We start from the raw sequence: 23,490 nt of genomic DNA on the forward strand, positions 1-23,490 counted from the left end.
CAAATAATGTGAAAAAATATGGTTCCTAAGGACTTGTACAAGATGATGAGGGAAGGAAGACCTACAAGAAGGTGAATAGGTATTAAAATCTGAGTTACCTGCTGCCACAATAGCAATTGGTCCTTCCTGCCCAACAATGTGTTGTTTAAGTCTTTGTTCCAGGGGAAACCTTCGCCTCTCCTCTATAGATTTTTGTCTTTCAATTTCTTTAAACTGCAACACAACCACAAATACTAGAGTAGAATATGGACTTTTTATACTTGGACTGCTGATATCTGTGGGGGTGGGGGGGGGTTGTAAAAGTATGCTTCTGTTAACCCCTTAACCGCCACGCACGAGATATGCCGGGCGATACTAGTTTTCAGAGCAACCGCCACGTACGAGTTATCTTGTGTTGACGTAATCAGCTGTTGTTTTATTTTTAACAGCTCACTTCCCGCCTTATCTCTGATATACGTACGTAAACAAGTTGTTGACAGTGCTGCAATCTGGTGGATTTTAGTGGTATTATAGGTCAGTAATGGTCCCGATCAGTTCCGTTCGTAGTTTCAGTAAAACTCGTGCTTGCGGAAGCTTACGTTTACTGTGCGTGTCATTATAATTGTGGTTTTTGGTGGTTATTTACTTGGTAGTGTTGAATGAGTAGTAAATATTAGTCGTAATGGCTGGTGACATGCTTGAGGATGACGATTTATTAGAGTTGTAGACTTTATTGTAGGCCTAATTTTTATTATAACTCAAGAAACCCCCGAACCCCCCCCCCACAATCTCAAATTTTATTATTGCTAAAGCTTAATGTTTTTGAAGATGTCTACAAACAATATTGATAACTATTTTCCAAGTTAAAATCGTCAAAAAACGGCAAAAATATGTGGCAATGGCGGATTTTGACTAGGCTTCTTAGACGGCGGTTAAGGGGTTAAACTTTGTTGGTTCAAATGTCCACCTATTATCACTGCCTGTAGTAACTGATGATTACCGGTGACTTCCTTGTTGCAAATGAGAATACATTCTCTGGACCCTAAATGAATATTTTTGAATTTTTCACCAGTTAACCATCCACATTTGTCAACTGGTGATGGATTTAATTTGGAGTTTACCTCTTCCCACAGAAATCTTATCACAGAAAGCAATTTATACTTGGTAAAGAGCGTATTTATATTATCTCCAAACTCATAATGATTACAACAAAAAAAGATTTCTTTAATTCTGAGCATTGTTTGAAGCTGAGGATTCACATGAATTGTGGTGGTTAAAGTAAAGAACACAATGTTGGTGTTAAATTTGATAGTTCGCTTTATGACAATGTTAGCTCATAAGAGACTCTATAATTTATGTACATCCTTCAAAGGTAAAAGATATTACCTCCTTGAGCTTCTAACACAAGCGTTAATTTACAATGGCCTAGTTTACCTCACCTTCTCCTCGTACTCCTGAAGTGCTGCCAGTATCTGTGGGTTGTTGTTGGCATAGTCTCTCGCCCTCATGCCTTTCTCGTTCTCCTGGCCAGGGTCAGCTCCATGTTCTAGCAGCAGCTTCACCAGAGCCACGTTGTCCATCAGCACAGCGTACATCAGCGCAGTGAATCCTGTGAAGGTTGCTCTGTAGTTCAACTGGTCACTAAACTCGTCCTCCCGCCTCTGTTGTACTGTGGAAAGTGGTAAATGAATGTAATGATTGAGGGGAAAATTGGCACTCTAAGCGTAAATTTAATTCTTTGATTAGATTTCTAAATGAAAAGGTTAACCCCTATTGAAATTCTTTGCAAGTTTATGCATAAGTAGTTTAGGCATGGAGGAAAATATTAAGGCATAAATAATTATTATAAGGGGTGGCACAAGTGTGTAAGCATATTCTTGATAAAGGCTGAGGTTGTTCATCAGTTTTGTTTTTCTTATGTGAAAAATTAGGTTACAATTTTATTAGGATCTGCGGTGTGAGAAAGTAAGTTTGCTGAACAATGGTAAACACTGCTGGTCTTAAACATGTTGATTTGCAAGCAGAACATTCTCAACTTTAGTAGTTACTTTCCCAATTGAAACTCATAAAAGCACATTTTTTACGCCCAAAAAGTTGTATCTGCCTAGATGCATTGCAGAGACTTAGGAACCAGCTTTAATACTGGTGAAGGAGCACCTATAGAACAGACTTGAACTAGCTTGTTTGGCTGTGACCAAAGAAAGTTGGAGATACATTTACAGATAACCCTCAAACTTTGTTGTTTTTATCAACTTATTGAGCTATACAATTAAAAATAATTCTATAACACCTTTATAGGAACTCCTGTTCAAAAGGTCGAGTAGATCTAGGAGTAATCTCTGAATAAGTGAAGCAAGAAAAACTGTCCATCCTATGTAGCCTATTCTGACACAAATGTGTTTCTTAAAGAAATTACAAAAAAAGATGTTTGTCTATCTAATTTCAAAATAAAGACAAAATGTCAATGTTTTTCGTAGTTTTCTTTATATATATATATACAGGGTTAGTAAAAAGTGTGGAGACCCCCTGTTATTTTTTTAACGGCCCATACTAGAAAAACTAAACTCGGCACACCATTATGGCATGTTATGAAGTACTTTTTGGGCATAACCACCACGAATATGTGTTATTTGCCACCAGTGTCATTTGCCACCACTCTAGGATTTGTGTCATTTGCCACCACTTTATACCTGGCTGGGTGAGTCATCAGCCCCAACCCTAGTCCGTGGGTCATCACCCCTCGAGGCACCGGCCGATGGACCAAGGAATACCTATAATTCACACTATCACCCTCCCTTGCAACATTTTTATGGTAAAAATTCCAACACTCTCTCCAGGAGTAGGGAAATACATGACGGAAACGCTCATTCCTATCTGTGGTTTTGTAGTGTTAGTTAGTGCTGTTCTCACCAAGTTTTACAAAGTGTTAGTCTAATTTATTTATTTATTAATTCGCTAAAAACGTTTATAATTATTATCAAATCTACATGAATTAAGCTTTCCAATGACCCACTAATTAATAAATCGGTCCAGTAGAACTCTAGATTTACCTCTACAAAGATTTTCAAAGTTGAATTATATATAAGTAGATGCATATTGCACAAGAGTGACATCACAGTTAAATGAATCTTTAATACAAACTATATCTAAAGCGGCTAAATAAAAATGTAAACTAATAACGTACTAAATAAAACCACATTCAATCAACAAATTAATTTAGACGATAGACGGACTTGGTTAACATAAATGTTTTTAGTTGCTTATTAAGTTATCAGGCAGAATTTTACACAACATAATACCGACATATGCAGGATTCTTTCCAAAGAACATCATAGCCCAGTCAATGAACGCAATAAAACACCCTTTTTCGCAACTAAATGGTGGAAAGCTGGATTTTTTATATGTGATAGAACCACATGAGAGGTGTATTTTCCCATAAGTCCCCACTTCTACCCCTTGAGCTTTCCCCCCCACCCCCTCCAAATCTATAAATTGCAGTGTTAATTTTAAAACATTTATAATTTATTCTTTGCACTTTTTCTTCAAACTTACTCGTTTAGGAGCTATATCATGCTGAATGTAACCAAAAGCTACTTCAATCTAAATTTTACACGCTGTAACTCCTTTACGTGGCTTTATAGAAAAAATTAAACTGAAAACATTTTTAAAATGACAGTCTAAAATCGTCATAAAATACAAGGTGTCCGATAAGAAATTTTTAAGTTAAATATTGAAAATATCAGACTTTAAAGGAAGAGAATTCATATTTTTAAATGCCTTAAGATAGTAGTTGAAATTCCCCATATAATGTTTTCTCTAAATCAAATAGTTTCTGAGATAGCAAAGGTGGTACATTTAAGTTCTTCACTCTGTATATTCGCAGAATACTTAACACTGAAACTGCGTCTTTTCAAGTATTTTAATGGGATTTAATCTCATTGATGCGTTGTATACTGTGCCAAATGTTATTTTTGTATTATTTATCTAATCTTAGGCCATGTAAGGAATATTCAAATAGCTTAAAATACCTAAACATAGATAGGCCTATACTGTTTAACTTGCAATTATGTGATTTTGGACTCAAAATATGCGTTTTCTTTTGCCGAACAAGATGGTAAAATTAATTTTCACAATTCACAGTTGTAACTGGAGTTATAAACATTTATTTAATATCCAAAAAAATTATAAGTACATCTACATGGTTATGACTCATAGGAACGGCCACGGCGGGAATTCCAGGAACTGACCCTACTGGTGGCAAATGACACTGGTGGCAAACGACACTGGTGGCAAATAGTAGGACACCAACCACCACTTAGTGTTAATCCCCAAAATGGGGGATTTTGGGGGACACTAAAAAATTTCAAATACAAAGACCCATCGAGTGACCTCTCATTTTGAAGGTCCTGGTAAAGGAAAACCAACAACGCAAACTAGAGGTCTCTATCTCAGTTCAGTACAAAATGGGAGCCAATTGAAATTCTCATAAGTTCCCAAACCCAAAATGGGGGATTTTGGGGGAAACTCAAAAATTTTAAATGATAAGCCCCATCGAGTGACCCCTCATTTTGAAGGTCATAATAAAATAAAACTAACAACGCAAACTATAGGTCTCTATCTTAACACAGTAAAATATGGCAGCCAATTGAATATAAAATTGCAAGTTATTTCCGATTTCTAAAGATTTCAATCAGCTTCCATTTTTTACTGGATTGAGATAGAAACCTCTAGTTTGCGTTGTTAGTTTTCTTGTCGTGCCAAAAAGGTGTGTAGAGTTTAGTTTTCCTAGTGTGAGCCGCTACAAAATTTACAGGGGGTCTCCAGACTTGGAAAGCTGCAAGTTAAATTCAACTTCTGAGAATTTCAATTGGCTGCCATTTTTTACTAGATTGAGATAAAGACCTCTAGTTTGCGTTTTTGGTTTTCTTTTACCAGGAACTTCAAAATGAGGGGTTACTCGATAGGTCTTTGTATTTGAAATTTTTTAGTTTCCCCCAAAATCCCCCATTTTGGGGATGTACACCAAGTGACGGTTATGCCCAAAAAGTACTTCATAACATGCCATAAAGGTGTGCCGAGTTTATTTTTTCTAGTATGGGCCGTTAAAAAAATTACAGGGGGTCTCCACACTTTTTACTAACCCTGTATATCCATGAATCCTAAAAATCTAAAGCAGCTGAACTCTATCCTCAGAAATACCCTATACTTGGATACTTGGATACTTGGAGAATTCCCACTGGTATCGCATCAGCGACGTGGTCGTCAGGTTTTTATACATTTCTTCATATTAATTTATATAGATGGATTCATTTCCTCTTCAAGATTGTACATGGCCAAGACATATATTTCATCAACACTCTAGTAGGCCACTTGACTTAAGAAAGTTTTTAGCAGGTTCTTGAATTTGTTGATAGAGGGCTCTTGTGTGATGTACTGAGACAATTTATTGTAAATTTTTATACTATTGAAGTAAGGGCTCTTGCTTGCAAGGGTGGAATTTACTTGAGGTACATGTGGATTTGTTGCTCTTCTTGTATTGTAATTGTGGACCATGCTGTTTGTTACAAAAATATTATATTAATTATTATATTATATAAATATTATTGCTATAATTGTCAATTATCAGTGTCATTAATCCAACAAATAGACTGAAGATTTGTCATGTTAATAAACTGCCTGTAAAGCCTTTATTATCCTGTACAAGTCTCTCATCCTGCAGCTACTCGAGTATGCTTCCTTGGTTTGGTCACCATACCATCTTGGCCATATTTACCATCTTCAGTCGGTACAAAGACGCTTCATCAGGTTCCTGGGATGTCGTGCTGGACTTGACTTTCGTGATGTCCGGGTTGACGAGCTCTCTAATATGTATGGCAGTCCGAGTCTTGAAAACAGAAGGCGAGTGGCTGATGTGACCTTTCTTTACAAACTGGTAAATAACCAAGTCAACTGCCCCTTCTTGCTGGAAAGGATAAACTTCCATGTTCCTTCGAGAGTCACGAGACATCAGCGTGTATTTGAACTTGACCATACTGGCACTAACTACGCCAGATCCAGTCCCATTCCCCGGATTATGCGTCTCGAGAATGTGATAAGGCATCCTTGAGGGTACCCCGTAAAAGCATTGTTGTTGTTGTTCCTTTGTTGTTGATTTTTCTCTTGTTAATTTTGTGATCTATTTTGTTTGTATTCTTGTTATTGATATACAGTCCAACCTCAGTATAACGAATCTGAAGGGACCGAACTGAATATTCGTTATATCAAGGATTTTGTTAAAACGAGGTTCGTTATATAGAGGTTAGGTTTGCAGGAATTTCGCTAAGTCGAGGTTCAGAACCAGCGTTGGTCAATATAGGTCGGGATTTGACCTCATTAAAATACAATTAAAGTAGCATATGCTACTTTACAGTGTTTACATTGTACAGTAGAAGCTAAATTATCCGGCATAATAAAGGGGAGGGATCTTGAATATTGCGCAATCATGACAATGGCATTGACCTTGGTATAGGTTAAAAGCTGTAAGTTTAAAATCACAGCTTGTTCTAACCCTCCTAAAACCTAGCCAAACACTGTATTGCGTAGTCATAAACCATGTAAAAAACAAAACAAAACAGTAGAAAGTTTTGTAAGCTGCTGCTCGCGATAGGCTGGTAGGCTACTTACAGTACAGTACTGATTTTATCACGACACAGGAATGTCAATAATAATCATTAACTATAGCATTGGTGTTGCTAGTTGAAACAAATCGTATTGAAAACAATAAATTATTAGATAAGTCATTATAAAAGTGTATAATCATAGCCAACTTAAGGATAATAAAAACACTCTTAAAGGAATGTTGAAATAATGATGTTGCTATTCTTTCTCTTTGGTTTTGTTTTTATATTCTTTCTTAGGTTTCTCTTTATCAAAAAATTGTACAATTCACCATAGTTATCCCATATTGCCCAATCGCAGCTTACTAAACATTACGTCGTCATCAGTCCTCAGAGAATGAAATCAGTTCTCAGTTGCAATTGCAACATAGCGCGCGCAGCAACAGCAGACTGAGATGTGTAAAACGGAGCAGACGAATGTTAGCGCAAGCGATGACGTCACCTTTCCATTTAATTTTATAAAGAAACAGATTTTCCCAAAACAATAATTGGGTGGGGGATTTGTTATATCGAGGGAAAGACGTAGACAATTTGTTATGCAGAGGTTAAATTCGCAATGTAGAGGTTCTGACAATGACAAATTCGTTATAGTGAGGTGTCTTATTTTAGCCGAAATCGCGAAAAATTTGTTTAATCAAGATCGTTATTATGGTTTGTTTGTTATGTAGAGGTAAAATATACATTGTGTCTTATCAATCAATCAATCAATCAATCAATTATTGAGATGGGGACGCCACCTAGGAGCGTATTTTAACCCAAATATGAGTGAAGGATGAGTGTAGAATGGTGTGTGATGACCTGTGTAGCTTTGTTACTGACTAAGATCAGATGGAGAGTTCTAGGGGATTAAAAAAAAAAATCGTTATATCAAGGAATTCGTTATATCTAGGTTCGTTATATCAAGGTTAGACTGTACTCATTGTTATATTTTGTCATCGTTATATATTTTATACAGTGTTATTTTTCTGTAACATCTATACCCATTGTTTTGCCATGTAGTAATTAGTTTTAAATATTGTTTTCTACTCCTCTGTTAATTATTAATTTTTATAATATTTTCCTATTTGTAGCTACTTAATGTAAAATGGTGTTTGCCGTTGGTGTTCAATAAATAAATAAAAACACACTGTGATTCTAGAAGTACCAGATTAAGAATTCCAATTTTTCATACCATCAAAAGCGTACAGGCGTTTGGTAGCAGCAACTTTGTTGGCATTTGAGAAATCGTCAGGAACATTTGGGTCTGCTCCAGCTGCTAATAGAACTTTCACGTTTCCCACCTAGGATGTAAAAATACATTCAGAATTTTATTTTAAAAGCACAAGGTTTGCCATTTAAAACCAACTTTACACAACTGATTTACTTTCATGCACAACCTCAGCTTAAATCATTAAACCCCATTCACCACCTTTGCACATAAATATGAATAAAGTAAATGAATAAAAAAAACTTCAAAAACAAGGGTTGTAATCTCTAGGTTCAGGAAATCCTATTTTTTTTTAGTGAAATATAGGAGATAATGAAAAAAATCTAAATAACCTTGTTGTTGATGACGGCCACTTGGAGAGCAGTCCAACCTAACGGATGTTTCTGGTTCACATTTACTTTTTCTTCTGCAATCATTCTATGACATACAATTGAATAATAAATGTCTATAAAAACATAATTAGTCATCTATAAATAATAGCCAGTAATAACACTGTAGTGGTCTAGTTGAATTATAAATGTCTATATGAATAGCATAATAGCCATCTATGATAACCAGTAATAACACTGTTGTGGTCTAGTCAAATGTTATAATGGTTACAAATAACTACCTAATTTGATTGTATATTATTGTATACTACAACAGCGCTGCACTGGTTTTACATTACCCTTGCTACAGACTGAGCCAAAAGCTTTCTTTGACCCGTGCCTCAAAGTTAATTCAATCACATTAGGCTACCACAAGCTGGTAAAATACTTTTAAGCCAATTATATTTACCTTTTAAGGTCTTCAGGAGAACCATACTTAGCAGCTCTAAAAAACCGAATATCTGAAACGTAAAATATGGTTGCTATTACAAGACAATAGTGTTCTTAAATTGTAAGCATGGTTATGGGAATTGTTGAACTTGTCGATGTTTTGTTTTAGGAATTACAAGGTTTTGGAGATGTAAAGTGATGGAAACGTTAAGATGTTTGCAGTTTGAAAAAATGGTTTGCAGGTTTGACGTCTTTTTAAAGAAAATATAGCTCTCTAATTGCCCGCTTCTGCAAACGGAATAGAAATAAGGTCCACTTATTCTCATACCCCCATATGGGCAAGGCATAGGTAAGATGTGGGAAAATAAGGCCATAATAGGCGGAAAGTAGGACATCAGATTTCGTAGAATTTGCAAGGGTGCGGATGGCAAATATTCCTGAACTAACTTTTTTTTATTACGTGGTTAATATGATGGTAAAATTTTAACTTGTCGTCTAAAAACAATCCGAGAAATTTAGTGCAACTAATGGGGTGGACAGGATACTCATCTAGATGAAAGCCAAAAGCTAAACGATGAGGAAGAACGATCAGAGATGTGGAAATTAAGAAGATGCGTCTTAAGGAAATTGACTAAAAAAACTTTGAATTGTTCTAAGCTAGGTAACCTTACACAACCAACCAAGCTTGCTGCACCATTTTAAAACTCCTTTTGATTAGGCTATAGAAGAGGCACAGCAAGTTTGATTAGTTTTGTTAGGTTGGTTTGGAACGGATTAATTTCATCTATTAATTTGGTTGTTTGTGCCAACAGATATGGAAGTGTACCCAATATCCCCTATATGCCTATGGGAAATTCGCTAAAAAAAGATATCCGTCTACAACGAATTAAGGAAAAATATAATACCCCCGCCGCAGCAAACCTGCAGACTAAGCGAATTTCCATTTGACTGATTGGATTTACACTGAAATGTCTACTTAAAAATATAACATTTATTCTTGATTTAAATAGAATTAGTTTAACAAGTACTTAGGTTTGCTGCATCAGGGAGGGTAAAACTGTTATTTTTTGTAAAATGTGAATAGTTAGTAAGAAATAAAAACATTTTCCAAATTTGATCAAAATATGTTCACAAACAAGCAAACTACAAAAGATTACTTATTCTCCATAAGAATAACATGGGAATTTTAAATTTACAATTTTTTGGATTTTTCTCCGTAACCATTAGGCGCATAATAACGCTTCAATATACTAAATTATTTGTTTTTTTAAGCTCTACAAAATCGTTTGGAAAGAAATTGCTAAATTTTATGTTTTTTTTGTCAAAAATGGGAAAAACCTATTGTTACCCCATAAAACCCCCCGTAAACCCCCGTTCCCATGGTCCGATCATGCTGGATCGCGAACTCGTTCGAATAAACGTACGTTTACACGTTTGTACCAAATTTCATCAAAATCGGATCATTTTTGCTCGAGTTATCGTGCTGACGGACACATATATATATATAAATATATATATATAAATATATATATATATAAATATATATATATATATGAATTTGAACGGATGGTGTTTTTGGCCTCTAGGGACCTCAAAATGAAAAAAAAAATCGGTCCCGCGTCCAGGTCTTACCATGAGTACTACAGTAACTTAATAGCTTATTCCCTATATGGGAAATTCGCTAATATTCCCTATATGGGAAATTCGCTAAAAGCAGGCCAATTCATTTGATCGAAAACCAAATTTAACTAACCAAAACCCAAACTTTCTACAGGTCTAAGTTATTATGGATTTGGATCGGTACCTATTAATGTACAGTAGGCCTAAGTTAAGTTTAAAGTTTTGCCCTAGAAGCTTTCAAATAACTTACCTACTAAGTATACAGTTTTTTTTTACAAATGTGGTTAAGTTACTGATACTAGCCTATACAATAAGTTACATACCTTTCATACTTTGCGAACATTGAACAAGGATCATCGCTAGTCCACAGGCAACACTAATTGGTAAGACTTTATTTGTGTTTGTGAAGTCTGTTCCATAGTTGTTATAATGGTTTGAATTATTAGAAAATGCAGTCACAATTTTACAATAATGACCTAATTTAATCCTTGAAACTGTGGGGTTTAAGAGGTTTAATTGTTTAAACTTTACAACTCTATTGCAGTTTTGATGATTGTTTCTACCCCATAACCTAAAAATAGCTGACAAAAAGCTGTAACGTCCATTTACAGAGGAAACATATTGGTGGAATTCATAAAAACGTTTTCCTCTGAAGAGTTTAAAGAGAGACATTGTTTCAACAAGATTTTCCACAACTATTCCCCAAAGAAAAACTAACCTAGGCTAGGCTAATTGTTGACAAAAGTGAAATCGTTCATTACTATTTACATAAATATTTCAATAATTGGGATCCTATATAACTTCAAACTAATAACTAATACTAGATCACCTAAAGGAGAATTAATTATCGAAAGTATTATCTGACACTTATTAGTAATTTGTATTTTTTAAGAGGCTGTAGGCTATATCTCAATCATTAATCAATCTAGAAAATTGAAAATTTGTGTTTTGTTTGTTTTGAATTAGGCCTAATTGCATTCTGTATTGCAAATGCAAATCGAACTTAGTCAGCTGACAGCTCCAGCTGGACGATCGTTCCAGCTGGCGGCAGGCCGGCAGCTCCAGCTGGTCTTGTTGCTGATTAATTGCTCTGAATAGTCTGAATGCTGTAAAAAATTACAGGCCGCCTTTAACTACAGGCCGCGGATTGATAGAATTGGCCAAGGCGTATGAAATACGCCTTGGAATTGGCAACGTCGCAAGTGGTGTTGTTTAGTGACAGACGTCGAGACGTCCCATAAGATAACATGGCGGACAGGTGACATCAACTGATTAATTCGCACTTTATTAATTTAAATTTATGAACATAAATTTATTAAAATATTGAAAATAAAAAATACAGAATTGAAAACCGAAACAATATGAATTAAAAATCTATATCTGTTCATTTTAAGTGGAGTCAATATTGTCATAGTCCAGTAAAGAAGCTTTCGTAAATACTGTACACAAATACCATTAGCTGCTTCCAAACAACACAGCTGTTACAACACCACTTGCGACGTTGCCACTTCGAAAGCCGCGGCCTGCCTGGAGTTAAAGGCGGCCGTGACAGGCTGCGGCCTTCAAAGTGGCAACGTCGTAAGTGGTGTTGTAACAGCTGTTTTGTTTGGAAGCAGCTAATGGTATTTGTGTATTAACGAAAGATTGGTTACACTGGACTATGACAATATTGACTCCGCTTAAAATGTACAGATATAGATTTTAATTCATATTGTTCCGGCTTTCAATTCCTGTGTGTTTTATTTTCAATATTTTTAATAAATTTATGTTCATAAACGTAAATTTAAATCAATAAAGTGCGAATTAATAACTTATGTCACATGTCTGGCATGTTATCTTATGGGACGTCTGCTGTCAGCTGTCACGAAACAATACTACTTGCTACGTTGCCAATTCTACCAGGCCGCGGCCTGTAGTTAAAGGTGGCCGTGAGCATAAGTCATTTAACCAGATTTACATAAGTTACTTGCATTGGTTTAAATCCATGCTGCCGAGCAAACAGCTAGTTTGGCTTCATCTTCCGTTTTTCAAAGCAGCTCAGTGTTTCAGAAAATTTAAAGACCCTCTAAAATTCTTAACCATGTCGATGCATGATATCATAATAATAAATTTGCCTATGATAATTGGCTGATGAGAACCAGAAAACTGTGGTCCAAATCATTGCCTAAAATTCTTTGTCTGAACTTTATACACTATATTGACTATATTTATACTATCATAATCCAAGTTGAAAGGATAATAATCGTCTCAACTGCTGGGCCGGATTGGAAAAAACATGAAATGTTGAACTCCTGGTTACTGGTTTGACATCCGTTTCAATCGCGGATTACTCCTCTCATACTGCGCATGCGTGAGTAAACCGTTCCGTGGAGCTGTGACATATATCAGATATCAGATTTATCTGCTACAACGTGTACAGTCTCACTCACACAGTACAATGAATTGAATATAGCACGGTTGTTCCTTTACTTTTACCAACTAGTCTGCGCTTTGTTTTTACTTTAGTATACTTTCTGGTTCTTGCTTTTATGTTGGTTTATTATTTTAGGATCTTATGTGCAAGTCCACCCCCTCACTTCACGGTAATTTTAATATTGACTTACTATCCTAAATTGCTGCCTTTTGGTTTGAAAGAATCTTACTGCATTTTAGATCACCACACCATGTTCTGAGTCAGCTATATCACCATTAAAGTACTATATCTGTGATATCACAATAAAAAATTATGGATCTAGGTACCTATCAATAAAAACTTGAAAGTAACATACTTTAAAGCTAGAAACATAATTTGTAAATTAAACTTGAATATTAATAGATTATTAGGCGTATACCAAGCTAGCCTAGACCTATCTCAAAATATCTACACTAATATTATGTTAGTTATTCCAGTTAAATATTTACAAATTATTGATACTTATTTTATAGTTTGTGCTGAAACTAAGTACTTGATCGCTCGACACTGTATGTTCGGGTCAGGCCTGCATAAAGTTAAATTAAACTCTTGTTTAACAAATGTAGTGACATTGACTGTAATGGAATAAAGCGTTTGGAATAATAAAAGGAATGTGAGAAGTTAAGTTAGGTTCCTTTATTTTGTAAATTTGTAACACAGAGGACAGAGATGAAGTTGGCCTGATCTAACGGACGGTTTCAGTCTAGCTGTCAATGTTAATTATATACGTATATGTTTACCATTTTACTGCATCTAAGTTATCTTCTTTGTATCCAAATGGCCGCGAGTGGAATTGGATTGGATTGGATTTTCAATATTACCTTACCTGTGTCATCATCAATGTACTAATATGGGTTGGTTAGGTTAAAAGTAGAAATAAAAATGTATAGAAATTTTACAACTAAGGAAAATAATAATCTAAATTCCACATTACGGTATCTAGTATATAGGATCTATATAGGTGAACCCTGTTTTTTCCTTCCACCATGGGTGAACCCTAGTTGAGTGAGTTGGCGTTGGCTTTGTTTGACTGGGAGAACAAAGTGAGGTTAACCGGTTGCAGTATCCGTTCCTTCCATCGTCATCGAACGCGTGTCACTTGTTACAGCTCCCATAGTCCCATGGAACAGTTTGTTTGCGCATGCGCATTGGAGAGGAGTAATCCGCGATTGAAACGGATGTCTGGTTTGTGGAATAATGGATGACGGATTGTTTTGTTTTTGTTTGATTGGTCATTGAATGAACTCTGTCAAACAAAAGTTTGGTTAGGCTTAGGCTAGTTTCTTAGGTGAAGCTATTGAACTGTGATGATATCGAGATTTTCATAGAATAGCTAGTTTTTGAATTGAATTTTGTTTAGTTACAGTGCTGCAAGTGCAAGAAGGGGGGTTTTTACGTTTGGTTGCTTTTAAACAAAGTAATTTGTCCACGGACTCTCTATATCTACTTTGCAATTTTGCATTTGGATACTAACACTCATTCACCATGGCTATGATGCAAAAGAGAGCTAATGTAAGTTTATAGATGTAAGATTAGCCTATAGGCAAAACTTTGGTATACCACTCCATCGTAATTATCTATAAATTGTTACGGTACAATAAATACACTCTATAACTTAAGTTAAGCCAAGCCTAAGTTAAGATTTTGGTTGGGTCCTAGGCTTGGTTTGGTTATCATTGGTTTTGTAAGTTAGGCTACTCAATAATATGATGCCGTCAGATATCAAAATATTTCCACATAAGCTTATTTAGCTAAGTTAATTAAACTAAATGTAAGTAGACTACCTAGGCCTAATCTAAAATCTAGCCTATTTAGTGTTTAGGCCCTATGCTTGTTTTCCTGAGCTAGCGTAGGTCTAATTTAGTTGTAAGTTTGTTCCACATAGACCTTGGGCAAATATTTACTGTATCTACATTGGGATATGATGTATAATTTTTAGATGTCTACTTACAGTATTTTCCACACTGAATCCAAAAATACCTACAATCAGTTTTTGTCGGAGAGATTCTGGGTACACTTCCATATCTGTTGGCACAAACAACCGAATGAAAATACCGATCGATAAATCGTTAGGTTAGTTAGGTAAGGTTAACTTAACCTAACTAACCAAACGATAAGTTTATATTGAATTAAACAACCGAATAATCAATGTTACTCATTCGGTTGTTTGTGCCAACAGATATGGAAGTGTACCCGATGGTAATTTTACGAAATATGGCCGTAAAAGGAAGGTAAATATTATGAATCTAAGGATAATTGAGTGGTACTGAAGGTAATATGATGTGGACTGAGGACTGAGTGAGGAGGAGAGCAAACAGCCGTTTATACTTGACTTAATGCGGAATGAAATCAACTTGTTTTGAAACCAAATAATCAAATTTCTTATTTAGGCATGTGAGGAAGGTGGCTAGGTCGGGTTTTATGCGGATTCGTGACTGCAATAAGTGTTTTGAAGTGAGGTTAGATTATAAATGTAAAGGTTAGGTTATAATGAACCGACTCATTAATTTATGCTACTTCCAGACTGTTTTTGCACAATTACATTGAATAGTGGGTGAAACACAATGAAATAATAATATCAGACATGCGAAAGCATGGTATTTTAGTCTTAGGGGTGGTTCACGAGCTCGGGACTTCATAGTCCACGACCAAACTTTGGTCCCAAATTATATACCCATAAGGCCTATCAAAAGGTTGAGGAGAACAAGACCAGAGTTAGGATCGTTCCCATTCAAAACCGTTAGTAAATGCCTAATAAGGCATATAAATACCAATTACAATTATTCAATTAGGCCTACTGGTACCGGTACATTAATAATCCTTTCTAGACTTTGTTTACTTCAAATTAGTTCAGTCATACAATAGTAAGTCATGGTTTGTTTGAACGTTCAATTTCTATATATTTCAACAGTAGACTAACCTATCTAGTATCTAATCGATATGCCTACTTTTAATAGGTGTTCTTACAAGATACTTACTTACTTGATACTTGATACTTGTTAATATCCCACTGGAAGCGTATCTACGCCGTGGTCGTCAATGTATTATATTTACTCTTCATTTCTCTTATTCAGTTACTCTTCAAGGAATTCTTTTACATTATATATTTTCTTCTCTACCAGGTACATTTTTAATTTTTTCTTGAGGCCATTTTGATCTTCACTTTTTAAATTTTGAGGTAAACTATTGTATAATTTTATGCACATGTGCAGGGCCGTGCTGGCCAGGCGGGCAACCGGGCAATTGCCCGGTGCGCCCTCCCAAGGAATACCCAATTGACGCCCTAGCTCTAAAGGCAAAAAAAAAATAAATAAATAAATAAATAAAAATAAAAAAATATGGTTTTGGTTTCCTCACATAACAATCTTGAGAAAAAAACTTTAATAGAAGTTTTACATCAGTGTATTTCATAACTGAATGCTATGTCTGAGACAGAATAAAAACGAATTTGACGTTGAACGGTTGGCAGTACGGAAAACTAGGACCGGAGTCAAGTAGAGGTAGAATCTATTTTAGTCTTGAGTCGTCTGGTCTGCGCGGAGCCACAACAGAAGCAAACCGGTTTGTTTACATCCCTTTCATAGGTTAGGCCTGCAGGTAATTGTTGTTGTATTATTATATTGCTATTATTATTATTTTAGTTTAGTACTACCAAATGTAAAGAATGTTACCATAATTATTAAGCTACCGGTACCATCGAATTTCATTGTCGCAAGTCGCATTATCTTTAACACTACAGTCGGCCTACATTTTCCTGTAGTTAATAAATTGTGAAATAATTAGTGTATTTTAACGCTTAACGTAGGCCTATGTATAATTTTTCACTTAGAGCTTCCATTCTACAACAAAACCGTTCCAATAAAACGCCCATAAAGCCGTTTATTTTTTTATTATATTAACTGTATTTTATTTATTTTATGAAGGGAATAATGTATAGGCCTACATATGTTTTTATTTCTCCCTGAAATATTCAGTGTTTAAGTTTTGAGTTTCCCTAGTTAGCTACTGACAACATTTAGACAGTTATTAATTTTTTTCTTTAATAAAAATAACTTTACATTAAAACTTAACCTTAAAGTTCGGCACTTGACTTGTCAGACAATTTTTTTTTTAGGTGAGTGGTGTTTTAATATAGTTTGTTCGTTACATGATTATTTAAGGGTCTGGTTGATAGTTTGCAGCTATTTTACGAGTTTTATATAATTTTATTTAGGCCTATTATTTTATTTCATTTCTTATTCACTCTGTGGAATTTAACTTCAATTTACTAGGCTTAGCTTAGATTGTAAGATTTCAAGCATATTAGTCAACTCCCAATTAACCGAGGGAATTGAATGACTGGTTGAAGTGTCATGGATAACCCAAAATCACGGTGAAAGCAAAGGCATAAAGGCATTCAATAAATAAACAAAGCACGTTTTCTCATGTAGCCGTATTACATGTATGTTTAATAAACTTTAAGCAAATTAAATGTTTTTAACACAATACTAATGACTGCAATATTTTTAAACCCTGAAAAAATTATGGTAATTTTCTGGCTGAAATAATATTTTTTTAAATAAATAGTTTATAAATATAAATATAATTTCTTGTCAAAATAGCATAAAAGAAGTTAAAAACTACTAATTTTAGACCTAAAATTTCAAAATTTTTCCGCCCCACGGGGGGTATTACCCCCCGTACCCCCCGGTTTTTGGTTGACGCCCTCATGACACTTTGTCCAGCGCCCTCTTGAGGGTCCCAGCACGGCCCTGCACATGTGATAGGGACTTTTTTTTAACTAATGCTGTTCTTACTTGTTGTACATGTAGATTTTGTGCTTGTCTGGTGTTATAGTTGTGAATACTATTGTTGTTGGTAAAACATTCAGGTTTGGCTTTAACAGTAACGGCACATTCCAGAATATAAACTGCTGGTAGAGTTAAAATGCCAAGTTCCTTGAAGGTATCTCGGCAGGAGACCCGACCTCTCATTTTACAGATGGATCTTACTGCTCGTTTTTGTAACATAAAGATTCTGAGCTTCAGTACTGTTTCCCCATAGTATTATGCCATAGGCCATTACACTATGGAAGCAACCATAATAAATTTGTAACAGGATGTTTCTATCGATTATATTCTTAAGATACGATGCTGTTTTAACCTCTTTGAGTCCTTATGTTTTTAAGCTGAAACAAGCTCATTAATATTATTACATAATCCTCTTTTGCAAGATTTAGCTTTAGGCCTAAGTTACTTACATTTGTACCGAATTATTAATTGTTATTTGGATTTGCAAGTAACTTAATTGTTTTTTTATGCTCTTATGTTTTTTGCTCGATTTCAAGTAGCCTAGCTTAGAAGTCTAGTCATTCAAACCTAACATGCATGGTATGTCATAATATGTTGTTAGCAGATTCTTTATGTGGCTGATCTTATCTGGGATCAATATCCATTCCAGTGTAGGATATTGAAAAAGAGCACCTGAGTACATTTATTTCTAAATATCTGTTGGTGGTTGGACCAACATGTTTTCATTTAGGCCTATAATGAATTGCCTCTGTTCCTGAAACCATTATGTGTGATGATAATGTTGATGGGATTTGTTGTTCCAGGTCCGCTTACCCCCTGAGGTGAATAGAGTGTTATATATACGTAACCTTCCCTACAAGATAACAGCAGAAGAAATGTATGATATATTTGGGAAGTATGGTGCTATTCGCCAAATAAGAGTGTAAGTAAAGAGAACTTCTTTTTTTAAAGCCTTTGTGGTCAAAGTTTTACTAGTAGCCTAGACCTACGGCTTATATGTCAAGTGTGAGTAAATTTTCATGTTTACAGTTCTTTTCAAAGGCATTCGGCTTTAATAAATCGTATTCAGTAAAGTTCTAATTCAACATCTATTTTAGCAATATTTTTCTGCTAGATATCGTAGCAATAACAGTAATTTTTAGATGTCTATTAGTAAATCAGTATTTTTAGGAACCCCGCATTCCAATGTACACTGCTAGTGTTGGATGAGTGAATCGTGTCAACAGTACATTTTCAGACAAACAGAAGACTTAATTTTAATAACAAAGTGTTGGGCTCAGTTTTACTTTAAACCATTCCATACCTAATTAAGTTAAGTTTGGATTTTAATGAGCTTATCATTCTTTAAACTTCCAGACTCACAAACACAGTTTACAACTAAAAAATATGTAAACATTAAAATGTTGATTGTAGCTAAAAGGCCACTTGCACTATGCATCTCAGCTAACGACTGGTTGCAAATTAAAATGCCATTAACTTAGGAGAGGCTCAACTAATACTACTTGTTCTCCAACGCCCAGGTTTGACCTTTGTAAAAACAACATGTTTAACTGTGCTATTCTTTCATTTTTGTTTCAGTGGTAACACTGCTGACACAAGAGGTACTGCGTTTGTCGTCTATGAAGACATTTTTGATGCAAAAAATGCTTGTGATCACCTGTCTGGCTTCAACGTTTGTAACAGATATCTTGTAGTGTTGTACTATCAGGTTGGTACTGTTGAAAATATTTTTTTATGTAGCATTATATGCTTTACATTTAAACAATTCTAAAAAGGAGATGACCATTATGTTTGACTTGAAAGTCATTTTCATTCAAACAGAAAATTAAAAAGTTTTTCCACAAGGTTATAGAATTTTTTTATATGGATAATTGGTCTGTATGAAATTTCTAAAAAAAGTTAGCAGAGTTAAGATTGAAGGATCTCTTAGCCCATGTATTCTTTTTTTTCTGGTAAGCTAGCTGAACCATATTCTTTAAAAATTAATCATAACCAGACACTTGGCTTTCCCGTAAAATGTGATATGGATGTATATGTGAATTTTCCTATCTTTGTGGGTGTGTTATAATGCAAGCAAAAACCATTTACAGTACGAATACAATATTTATATTCACACCAGGAATGAAATTAATTTGAGAGGGTTTAACCGCATTAATCAACATTTGATGAAATGAGTCGCCGGAAGACTGCCCTCCAGACAACTACCCCCCCCCCCTCCCCCAAGAAGGTTCCTACGTCATTTTGACAACAAAGATTTGTGGGAGGAGTATTTTTCCAGTTACAGACACTCAAATTTCGTTGTCAAACTGTCCTAAACTAACCAAACTTGCTGTAACATTTCAAAATTCTGTATGATATTCCCCAAGTGCCTTTTCTGTTATCAAACAGAATCACTCTAATTAAAATTACAATTATAATTATTACGTATGAAATTAACTTTAATACATAGCATAGTGTCACATTATGCTAGGAGGGTAGTATTCCAGTTGTGGAAACCCATATTGGTTAGTTGGCAGATTTTGTGATGTCACGTTTCACCTTTGGTGGGGGGGTGGGGTGGTTTCTAGGGGGTAGTATTCCACATCCCCGATGAAATTCTTCCCGAATACAATAGACTCCCTCTTGTATGAATGAGTTTAGTTTGCGAGACTACCTCTCATCCACATAAGAGCTCGCTGCTGATAGTTTGCAAACAAAATTTGTTTGGTCTTGACCTGTATTCCTTCAAAAGCCAAGACTTGTTCGAGTTCAGACAAGGGTTCGATTCCAAGGTGACCAAGTAACAGGAAGTCTACTGTAAATCCAACTCGCTATCCTAGGTACATACAGTGTGAAATCATTTTATTGAGGGTTGCTGTGTTTATCTCACATGGTTATTAACTTGATGGATAATAAATTATGATCTGATAAAATACTTAAATGGTAGAAAAAGGAGGATAGCAGCTAGCTTACCTTGAAAGTGTGGGTAGGCCATAGAACAAGTAGAAAAATATATTGCACACAATATTTCGTCCCCTAAGGGACTTTGTCAAGTGTAGAGAGAGTTTATAAATTACAAGATGATCTTGTATCGTATGTATCGATATGTATTGATCTTGTAATTTATAAACTCTCTCTACACTTGACAAAGTCCCTTAGGGGACGAAATATTGTGTGCAATATATTTTTCTACTTGTTCTATGGCCTACCCTCACTTTCAAGGTAAGCTAGCTGCTATCCTCCTTTTTCTACCATTTAAAATCCTGGCCTAGAGCATTTCCTTAAACAAAACTAATGATAAAATACTTAATCATTTATCACACATTTTCAGGCTAACAAGGCTTTCAAGAGGGTAGATGTCGACAAGAAGAAAGAGGAATTAGAGAAAGTCAAGAGTAAATACGGACTGGATGAAAAAAAGTGATGCTTGATTTAAGTTTCTGTATATACTTAAGTGTTTTAATGTACCTATAATTAATTTTTATATGGTTTCCCTAAAGTAAAATAAAGTATCTGTCATAAAAACTTTATTGATGATCTCACCCTAAAGCATTTTGCCAACATAACATTTTTCCGGGAGGAGGAGTAATGTAAACTAAACTAAACTACCTTGCAAGTTTAATTGTCTTGTGTGATCAATATAGAATGCCAAACTTACCAAAGGTTATTTAAACCGATCAGTGAGAATGTTTTTAACAAATCCCAATTTCATAATGCATATAATTATTCAAAACTAACATAACATTTTTAACCTTTGTATATAGGTATGTAAGGTTGAAGTAACCCATGTTAGAGAAAAAAGTTTATCTTGATTAAACTTAAAATTTCAAAATGCCTAAACCTTTCCTAGCCATTTTAATTTTTTGAAAATATATTACTAATACTAAAATGTGGCTGATTTTATGAAAAATGCCAAGAACACTTTTATTTAGCATTTTCAGTTCCCTAGTAAACAACACCATCAAGTTCAAAAAATCGTTTAAAAAATAACTGAAATATCACGATTTTTAGTTGTAAAATGGGGTAGAATAAGGCTAACATACATGACAACAAAACATTACTATGTCATATCATTGAAGGCTATTGGGGGGAGTCCTATCTTGGACAGATATAATAGCTATTTACATTACAAGTGTAGTAAGAGCGTTTTTACCTCACGCAAGTGAATGTTGTGCAACGAGCGGAAGCGAGTCATTGGTGAACTCTATGGTGAACAATGTCATGGTGAAGCGAGTCATCACCATAATTCACCTGATGTAAACAAGCTCTTGCGTAACGTGTAACTTACAAGATTTTACCTGACCCAACAATATACAGGAGGTTACGAACAATATTTTTCATTATCCATTTCACTCATCTTCTAACAGTAACGTTCTTTTACAAACAAAAGCTAGGTTAGGAAAATACTTTAAAGCATAACAATAACATTCAAGCGCACAGCTGATTTCTAGCGTTGAACGTCGTTGGCTCCATAGAAGTATATTTTTTAAGTTAAGCACTCAATAATATTTAAATTAAATTTAAACTTTACATCACCGAGTGAGTTTTTGATACTTTACATCACTTGAGAAGTAAGGAAGTTGTATACATCACGCTTGGGAAAGGGAAGTTTAACATGGCGGGTTAGGTAAATTATATTTATGTCACTCAGATGACTGACCTTAACCCAACCAATTATTGGAATCTATGTTAAATGTACTTTAGATTTAGATTGTGATTTTAAATGTAGATTTAAATGTAAATATTAAACCAATCCAATTAGTTATAGCGTACAATATAATTCTTTTTCTACCACTTTAAATTTTACCTCAAAAGAAACAATTTAACAACTGTTTTCCAACCATAGGCCATATTTGGTCTGCTTTTGTTTTATGATGATTGTTAAATAGTATATTTCATCACTAGGGTGTAAAGTGGCTCTTTTCACATGAGCTCAAGTTTTAGGTTCGAGGCAAAGTCGAGGTCTGAAAATGAGAGAGCTGGTTGAAAAAGACACTTTTGCCTTTGTGATGGAACTATATTTTTAATCATATTGCTCCATTATTTTAAGCAAACTAAGTTAGAAAACGACAAAAATATTCATGAAAAATTCCAGGGGTAAAAATCCGTTATGTATGTAGCGAAACTCATGAAGAGAGTAAAAGTCCGGCCCTACACTCTAGATTTATATAATTAATTTGTTATGATTAAATTCACAACCGTGAAAAGATATGTTTAATTCTACCTTTCACCTAGTCGACTGATGTTGGGCAAATCAAAAACTCGCAGCCGGAATTTTACCCCCTATTATGTGACGTCAGTGCCTTAGGTTGTAAAATTTCAGGAAGATAAAAATCCGCTACAACGTACTACCGTTACTTTACTGGCTAAAATTGCCTTTTTTGCATTATAGCCCAGTCAAACTAAAAAAAAATATGTCGTTACCGGTATTCCTTTTGTTCATTAGATTGAAGAAAATATGTTTGTCCAGTTCTTTTTCTCGGGTCTAGGATCATTCGCTCACTGGCTGTCGAGACTTCCATTTGCGTTGAAGTCGAGCTGTAAAATACGTTGAAGATAGTATCGAGATTGCTATCCCTACTATTTCACTTTTATAAATAACGAGCTGTTGGCCCGTCCTACGTACGGGAATCAAGTAGTCCATTAAAACTAGTATAGTAATAGTGTGTCCATTACTAATTCAAGCATAGTTTAAGCAGTTCAAAATTTATAGTAAAGAAAAAGCTTCCAAGATGAATTAAAACATGTGATCATCGTTATTTTCCCAACCTTTCCTCAAGTCGAGTAGTAAAATAATTTTCATAAGCTTTTTTTGAAGATTTTTGAGCTTCGATTCGTATACAGCATTGGTTATAGAATCTTACTGATTTCCTATAATCAATGAACAAATCTCAGGGAAAATAAACTAGCCTCAGAGTTCTATACTATAGAATATTTTTTATTGAACCAGCTTTTAGTTATAACAAATTATATTTCACTAAAACAAACTAAATATTTTAAAGACCGCTCAAAAAAATAAATGAGAACATCTATTATTTTGCTATTTATA

At 34.8% G+C, this 23,490-nt stretch overlaps 2 protein-coding genes across 2 annotated transcripts in view; one reads left to right on the plus strand and one right to left on the minus strand.

The window, feature by feature from the left end:
- Window positions 1-11,148, minus strand: part of LOC128990550 (caseinolytic peptidase B protein homolog) — a 32,306-nt gene extending 21,158 nt beyond the window's left edge. The window contains exons 1-6 of the mRNA XM_054412962.1: window positions 10,544-11,148; window positions 8,620-8,671; window positions 8,175-8,259; window positions 7,807-7,915; window positions 1,419-1,648; window positions 99-213 (exon numbers count right to left, since the gene is read on the minus strand). Of these exons, the coding sequence (XP_054268937.1) occupies window positions 99-213; window positions 1,419-1,648; window positions 7,807-7,915; window positions 8,175-8,259; window positions 8,620-8,671; window positions 10,544-10,892 (940 nt within the window). The 5' untranslated portion in view covers window positions 10,893-11,148. The remainder of the gene's footprint in view (window positions 1-98; window positions 214-1,418; window positions 1,649-7,806; window positions 7,916-8,174; window positions 8,260-8,619; window positions 8,672-10,543) is intronic.
- A 2,803-nt stretch (window positions 11,149-13,951) lies between these two features.
- Window positions 13,952-20,966, plus strand: LOC128990064 (splicing factor 3B subunit 6-like). Its single transcript, XM_054412294.1, has 4 exons — window positions 13,952-14,184; window positions 18,266-18,384; window positions 19,041-19,170; window positions 20,773-20,966. The coding sequence occupies exons 1-4, from the start codon at window positions 14,158-14,160 to the stop codon at window positions 20,863-20,865; spliced, it is 369 nt and encodes a 122-aa protein (XP_054268269.1). The 5' UTR covers window positions 13,952-14,157; the 3' UTR covers window positions 20,866-20,966.
- The last annotated feature ends 2,524 nt before the right edge of the window (window positions 20,967-23,490 follow it).

This window comes from Macrosteles quadrilineatus, unplaced genomic scaffold, assembly GCF_028750875.1.
Source record: "Macrosteles quadrilineatus isolate MER2022 unplaced genomic scaffold, UCM_ALF_1.0 Scaffold_3__2_contigs__length_128488019, whole genome shotgun sequence".
Lineage (NCBI taxonomy): Eukaryota > Metazoa > Arthropoda > Insecta > Hemiptera > Cicadellidae > Macrosteles > Macrosteles quadrilineatus.